Here is an 8191-nt window from a genome sequence, read left to right as displayed (position 1 = left end):
AAAAAATCCCAGTTCTATAAAACTCAAATGTAAGGAGAAGGTAAGAGATACTCAAACAAGAAGTCAGAAGGAAAGAATGTCCATGTATATTTTGAAATCTTAATTAGAATAAGAGGAAAATATTGCTAAAAAGAGTGAGAAAAACGTAAACGAGAAAGTCGTGGAGCTGTGTGTGCTAGGGACGGCATTCCAGATGGAGAGGGCCCACAAAGGGAAATCCCCTAAGATCTTAGTCTGTGTTCTTGTTTGGAGACATAGCAAGAAAGCCAGTGTGTTATAGGACACAGTGGGTTGGGGAGAAGAGGAGGAGATGAGTCAGAAGGGAGTCAGTCACTGGGCCCAGGAAGCCGAGAACAAATGTAACGTGTTTGAGACATCGAATGAGGAAGCAATCAAATTGCTTTGAGTAGAAAAGTGACAAAACTTAGCTTTTAAAATGATAACTCGGCAGATGTGTAAGAATAGGCCACAAAAGATAAACTTGTATGGATATAGAATATGTAGGTGGCTTAATCACCAGTTGTGTGAGAGAGGATGGTGGTTTGGACCAGGCAACCCACATAGGAGGAGAGAGATTTCTTCTGGCTGTCACTCAGGACTAGCACTCCAGTTCTCTCCCAAGATCACTGTCATGAGCTATAAATGGCCAAGGGTTAGAATGTTGACAGCTTGGAAGTTGTTTTTCTGTTTTGTCTTTGTTGCTAGGCTGACCTTAACCTTACAGTTTTCCTGTTTCTTTCTCTAAGTGTTAGTATCTCAAGAGGATATCACTGCCATGCCTATTCAATAGTAATTTTTAAACTCTTAAAGGGTTGAGAAAGGCAAAACAACCTGTGGTAGCTTGAGTGAGAATGGCCCCCAGAGGCTCGTCTATTTGAAAGTTTAGTCACCATGGAGTGGAACTGTTTGAAAGGATTAGAAGGACTAAGAGGTGGGGAGTAGGTGTGGTCTTGTTGGAGGAAGTGTGTCACTGTGGGTGGATGCTGAGGTTTCAAAAGCCCATGACACACCCAGTCCCCCCCTCTTACTTTTGCTCTCTGCCTTCATATCAGGATGATGGGGAACCTTGTTAGCCAATCATCCTTAAGAGGTGGGTCTTAGTTAAGGCATGGCTTCGCTGGGACCCAGTGTAAAATGTGTGCACCTCCACCTGCTCTCTCTCTCTCTCTCTCTCTCTCTCTCTCTCTCTCTCTCTTTGCCTTTTCCCGAGGGACATTGCTGTGCTTGGACTTCTCATTTCCTGTTTTGTGAGTTTTCCCCTTGTAATAAATAAAAATATAGTTGTTTTATCCTTAGCTAGACTGGTTATTTCAACACCAGGATGCAAAAGTCTCAGCTACTACTGCTGTAGTGCCTATCCGTGTGCTGCCATGCTCCCCACCATGATTATAATGAGTTAAGTATCTAAAACTATAAACAAGCCTCTAATTAATGCTTTATTTTATAAGATTTGCCTTGGTCATGGTGAGTTTTCAAAGCAATAGAACAGTGACTAAGGCACAATCTTTGGTCTCAAAGGACTGCTAAGAATAAACTATTCTATTCTATTTACAGATACAGGTTATATTTACTGATAGCAATAAACTTCAGATCACTTGAAACTATTTTTATCTGGATATCAGCTATGTCCAATGATTCATACATAAGGTACAATTTAGCCCTAATGTATTCACTTTTCTATAGTTGACTAGAAGAGGGTAATTCTTCACTTTAGCTGTTCTCTATACACATACTTGGCATTTGTTTCATGGGCATAGAGAAGTCCTGGAACATGCTTTAGTTAACATACTGAGCTTACTTCATTATGGTAGCAGTTCCTTCAGAAACCACAATAGATTCTTGAGGTCTTGGTCTATTGCCTACATGCCCCTCCTTAGAACCTGGAGACTCTAATATGGTTGAGCAGTGCTTCCATCACATACCCACAGAATCATTCATCAGACTTTTCTTTTATGCATATGTATGTCTGCCCACATATGTATCTATGCACCATGTGCATGTAGTGCCTGTGGACACGAGAAGTGGGTATCTGATTCTCTGGGATTAGTATTACAGATGGTCATGAGCCACCATGTAGGTGCTGGGGCTTGAACTTGGGTCCTCTGGGAGAATAACCAGTGCTCTTAACTACTGAGCCATCTCTCCAGACTCTCATCAAATTTTTAAGCTAAATTGCAAGCTCATTCTCATTCTCCTGATTCTGAAGGTGTTTATATCACTTTTGCTTTAAAGTTTGCCTACTGAACAAATATTATACCCATTTGGCAGCTCTTTGTATGAAATTCTGGCTTTTGAATCAGTTGTAGTATTTTTCTGATAACTGGACACTGGCTGAATAGAAATTGGAGCCTGTATCGCCCCATGGCATGGCTCTGTGAAGGTAGGACTTTAATGTTGGTTTGATCACTGTTTGGACTTGAGTTTCTGGCGTGGGAAATGTGATGTTAGCAACGTATGGAGTGCAGTACATCACACTTTCTCAGTTGTGAACTGTGGTCACTTGGACCAATGTGCCTACTGATGAAAATAAAAGGATACAAGCATCATCAGTGTGCCTACTGATGCAAAGGGCACAAGACTCTCAAGTCATGGCTGGAGATCCCTGAAAGAGTCTCGGTTTATGGTTGCAAAACCCAAACAGGAATTCATTGTATTGCTTGCAGAAGTGGGGTCTCCTTGTGTTTCTCTTTTTAAAATGTGGACACTTGCCTGGGAAGAATGACACCAGAGCAACGAGTGAATCCAGATTCATAAGAATATAGGCATTTGAAACCCTGACTCATTGTGAGCCTCCCCTGGATGTGGAAATAGTCTTTTGTATCAGTAATCAAGTTTTTTTCTTGCTTGAGGATCCTGTTATAACTTTAATTAGTGCTCATTTTCTTTAAAAGCCCATCCAATGGCCCCTGTTGCTTCTAGACTATAATTAAGAGTTTGATCTTTAGCATGTTTTGGAGGGAACGAGGAGCAAGCACAGGACTATTTCCAGAGGAAATAGTTGATACGCTAAGACACTTGGGAGATTTTGCTTTTTTAAGTGATTTCAACTGGTGAAATGCATATAGGATGCATGGGACAAAGAGCTTAATGAAAATAACCTTAGACCGGATACAATTCATTTACATGAGTATTCATGTGGGGTGCAGGGGTGTGATATCTGGTTGTAGCTTTGGTAGTTGACTGGGTAGACTGAATGAAATATTAGCGAAGCACAATGAAGTAGAGACGTCTGATGTTCCCCAGTTTAGCATGGAAGAAGGAAGCCAGAGGTTTGGCGATCCCAGAATTAGGAAGTAGTTCATTTATCATTTGTGAACTACATACTCCCACTTTTTGCTTCATCCCTTGCTACAGTCCAGATAGCAATTTGCTCCCTGAGGCAATGAAAAATGTATCAGTGGGAGGTGTATCAGCATTCTTGGGCAATTCAGTTGCAGCTGTTTCTGCCCTCTCACTGAAGTAGTGGGCCATGAAACTATTAGGGTGGGCTTTCTGATGTCACTAAGGATGTTGGGATCCTTTTGTAGAAGAGGCCATTAGTAATTCACATCATGTACGACAAGGCAGATGTCTTTACTGTTAGCAAGCATCATCAGAAATAAGGTGGTAATGCACTGTTTTTAACTCACTAAATTTTGTAGTTGCTAATTAATCTTAGGAAACAAATAAAGAAGGAACCCACTAAATTTTGATTTATGTAACATGAAAAACTCAGATCCACAGGTCAACGAAGAATCGGTGTTTGACCCAGGACACACACCTGTGTCTGTTCAGGGTCCTGTGGATCAGAAACCATGCCTTTCTCAGAGCAGTCCCTGTGGTCCCGATATAAGGACATAGATGTGGATGTTTTCTCAGGATTTCCCCAAAGGCACTGTCGTTGCTTAGGGAAGTCAGAATCTGCAAGGGAAAAGGAATTCACAGGTCTTTTAGGGGTTAGTTTACGATGACTTTTAGAGCCCACGAATCAAAGTGGGACTTGTGAGGGTCAGGAAATACCTGGAATTTTGGACAAGCAGAAAGCTTCACTTATCTTACCACTATCCTACTGGCCCTGAAATATAAAATTAAAAAATATATACTTTCCCATGACAGATGTTCCGCACTGGACCTCTGACAGTTATTACAGAAAGAGCCAAGCAAAAAACATAGAACATCAGTTTCCTCCCAGGATAGCAAATCATCATGGACCTAGACTGTGAGACAGCTGTAGATGCTAACGTCATCATCAGAGATAGGAAGTCACAGGGTCGTTCCTGGCTCTCTTATCTCCACCTTTGTCCAGCGCAAAGGCCTCTCACAGGAAGACTGGAGATCTCGAATTTGATAAGGCAAATGTTCTAGCACTCAGAGCTGTTTTTCCAGCTATAATATTTGCCCAACTAAACCAACCTAAGCCCCCGGTACTGTGCACACAGCCACTGAACTTCCAAATGACTTTCTCTGTATTCCAGTTCAGAACAGCAGAAACAAATGATTTTTGTCTCGTCTCACTGATGGTGGCACGTCACAGCCCTGTCTGAGGCTACATAAACTCTTCCGTAATAGAGTCGACAGAGAGCTTAATTGTCTTCATATTCTGTACAACACTACACCAGGAAGGAGTTGATTGATACCCACAGAAGGGTTCATTGTGCATTTGAATACCAGGAAACTCCAACAAAGAGTCTCTTTATATTATGGTTAAAAAGAGTTATATTGGTTTCCTATTGTCAATTTTCTGTAACAGATTGCCACAAGCGTGGTTTCTTATATTTATTTTCCGAAGTCTGAGATCAATGGATTTACTTTTAAAGGTAATAGGGGAATTGTTGTTGTTTTGTTGTTTAAACTTCTAGAGGCTGTGTGTATTCTGCGACCCATAACCCTTCCTTGTATCTCTACAACATCTCGCTTCTATCACTGCATCTCCTACTTATCACCCTGACCCTCCTGCCTCCTCCTTACAAAGATCCTAGTAAGAGGAGAGCCACTGAGATGATCTAGGGCGATTCCCCAGCCTTCATATCCTTATCTTTAATTTAATAACATATATCCATCTCTTTTACTATGACTGTGACATATTTACAGGCTTGTGAAATCAGGATATTGACATTTTAGTAGTGGGAAAGAAGAGACATCATCTATATTGCCAGAGCACAGCATCAATTACAATCATCCTCAGAACTGACCATATGCATATATCAGATGGATTAAGCGTCAAAGTCCCCATGCAGAGTGAAAGAGTTGAATCTATGAAAACTGTCAGAGACATAAAAGAAAGGAAGGAATGCACTATTATAGATGGGGAATAATATAATTTATTAAATGCAAACATATCTGACCTCAGGATAGAGAGTGGGGGTTTAGAAAAACCATAATTGGGTCTGGGGATTGGCTAGCACAGGCATACCTCAAAGCTTTTGTGGGTTTGGGACCGAAGCACCTCAACAAAATACTGCAGTGAATTGAGCCACACAAATGTTTTATCTCCTGGTAGATGTGAAAAACTCTTTGTTGGTATCTTCTACTAGAGACTATACATGATATATTCCACAACATCACTCCTTGGTATATATATTTGAACATAAAAAAATGAGTTTTGTGTTCAAAAAGATGCTCTTGCAGAAAGAGTATTAGTAATGACCAAAATTGAAAATAATACCAATTCTTGTCAGTAACAAAGGAAAGCACTGGTAGTGACCTGGTCACCAAGCTTCAGTGACAGTCTGTTTCCTAAGGACAGTCCTGGTTTTGCTCTGCCTAAGATGGGCCAGCAGTTCCTACTCCCTGTCATTGCAAACTGACATATTCCTCATGGTCCCCTGTTCTCGTCTCACACTTAGGCAATGGCTCTATTTAAACATGAGTATTTCTTCAGTTATCCCCATCTGAGTGCTGACAACCATTCCTTCTAACATGCTAGAGCTGCGGGCTCACTAAGGGGTAGAGAGGTCTTTAGCATTTCACATGTCAATTTGTTTAATATAAAATGTGTATGAGAGTATGGTAAATATGTGCATGTATGTATTTAATGGTGTGTTGTGTGTGTGCTTGAGTGCCTGTATATGGGTGTGTATATAAATGTGTGTGTGTTTGGGTGTGTAGATAGTGTAATATTATGATCTGGAAATAAACTATGTGCTATAATGATATTCCTGATAATAGAGGGATTTTTTTTTCGAAGAATAAGTGTCTTTGTTAGGGTTTCTATTGCTGTGAAGAGATACCATGATCACAGCAACTCTTACAAAAGAAAAACGTTTCATTGGGGCTGGCTTACAGTTCAGAGGTTTAGTCCATCATTGTCCTGGAGGGAAGTATGGAAGCACACAGACAGACAGGCTGCTGGGGAAGAAACTGAGAGTTCTACATCTGGATTGGCAGGCAGCAGGAAGAGAATGAGACATAAAACCTGGCTTGAGCATCTGATACCTCAAAGCCCTCTTCCAATGACAGACATCCTCCAAGAAAGCCACACCCATTCCAAAAAGGCTATACCTTCTAATAGTTAACACCACTGGCTATGAGCTTATGGGAGCTAGTTTCATTCAAACTATCACAGCCAGAATAAAAGTGATTTTTGACTTTACTTTTAATATTTATTTGTTTAATATGGTAAAATAATGAATCTGTAGAAAAGGATTAAAAATTCATAATTTTCTATGTCATAAGTGTTTTCATAGCATCCACTGCTCTAAAAGAAGCTCTAAAAGAAGCTCAATTAAAATATGTAAAGTATCTACAATAACGAAACAAATATGAATAATAAGCAGGATGCAAGGAAAGGTGTGGAGTTCAGAAGTAGGAAAACATTTCAGAAATCTTTAAGCATAAAGAGAGGGCCAGAGACAGAGAAGCTTTGGATGAGGCAGGGAGCGAGATCAAGGGTGGATCCTCAGCATCTGGAACATCTGTGCATGCTAAAGAGGAGGAGCCAGAAGAGAGGGAGAGAAGGTGTAGAGAAGCCAGACTCTGTTAGCTGCTGGGAGGAATTTCAGATGTAATAATAGAAATGTGAAGAAGACAATGTGGTAGAGAGTCAGCTCCCCCTCCTCACCTTTGTGGTGGTTTGAGTAAGAATGATGCCCCATAGGCTCATATATTTAAATGTTTAGTCGTTAGAGAGTGGCACTATTTGAAAAGGATTAGGAGGTGTGACCTTGTTGGAGTAAGTGTGTCAATGAGGGTGGGCTTTGAAGTTTCAAAAACCCACATCAGGCTCAATCTCTCTCTCTCTCTCTCTCTCTCTCTCTCTCTCTCTCTCTCTCTCTCTCTCTCTCTCTCCTTCTCCTTTCCTCCCTCCCTCCCTCTCTCTCTCTCCCCCTCTCCCTCCCACCTATGGATCAGGATATCTTTTTTTTTTTTTTGAGTAAAAGCTCATGATTTTATTGTCTTCATAATAAGATCAGCTTAGAACTGGATCACTTGGCCCTTTCTCTTCTTATCACCTCCCAGTTCAAAATGCTTGCATCTCTTAATAGCCAGCATCCTCTTAGATCTGCAGTTGGGCTCCACACATTCCAGTCTCAGCACAATCTTCTTTGTAGCTTTCGCCTTTTTGCGGAAAGTAGGCTTAGTCTGCCCACCATAGCCACTCTGTTTCCTGTCATAACGCCGCTTTCCCTGGGCATACAAAGAATCTTTGCCCTTCTTGTACTGGGTCACTTTGTGGGGTTGGTGCTTGCCACATTTCTTGCAGAATGTCAGGCGGGTCTTAGGAACATTCACCATGTTGGTGGGTGTGATAAAGGCACAGAAAGCCAGGATATATCTCTTAAATACTGCTCCAGCACCTGTCTGCACGTTGCCATGCTCCCCACCACGGTGACAATGGGCTAAACCTCTGAAACTATAAGCCAGTCCCCACATAAATGCTTTCTCATAATAGTTGCTGTGGTCATGGTGTCTCTTCACAGCAGCATAACAGTGACTAAGACACCCTTCCTGGAGTGTGAGGCAAGGTTTTAAACAAACAAACAAACAAACAAACAAACAAACAAAAAAACTATGAGACAGTTACTGTGTTATGTGGGGAAATACACTTACTAAAAGCAATCTAGAAAAATTATGGAGAACGACTTAGGACCTTCATATAAAACCTGTTCTCAGAGTGAAAAATCCGAGCCAGGTTCTTCAAACACGCTCACCCTATTGGTGAAATTAGACAGAGGTTTCTAGAAGAATAAGTGGGAGGGAGAAGGAGGGGGTG

At 41.1% G+C, this 8191-nt stretch overlaps 1 protein-coding gene across 1 annotated transcript; it reads right to left on the bottom strand.

Moving 5' to 3' along the window:
* Positions 1 to 7386: 7386 nt before the first annotated feature.
* On the bottom strand, positions 7387 to 7713 carry LOC130875030 (60S ribosomal protein L36a-like). Its single transcript, XM_057770651.1, has one exon. It carries the CDS (start codon positions 7711 to 7713, stop codon positions 7393 to 7395), a length of 321 nt encoding a protein of 106 aa, XP_057626634.1. The 3' UTR covers positions 7387 to 7392.
* Between the last annotated feature and the right edge of the window lie 478 nt (positions 7714 to 8191).

The sequence above is a fragment of the Chionomys nivalis genome, chromosome 5 (assembly GCF_950005125.1).
Source record: "Chionomys nivalis chromosome 5, mChiNiv1.1, whole genome shotgun sequence".
In the NCBI taxonomy this organism is placed as follows: Eukaryota; Metazoa; Chordata; class Mammalia; order Rodentia; family Cricetidae; genus Chionomys; species Chionomys nivalis.
Note: the sequence above shows the minus strand (reverse complement) of the source record. Positions and strands in the feature narration are given on the sequence as shown.

Coding starts and splice junctions, on each gene's coding strand:
- LOC130875030 (XM_057770651.1), bottom strand. CDS start 7,713: ATGGTGAATGTTCCTAAGACCCGCCTGACATTCTGCAAGAAATGTGGC.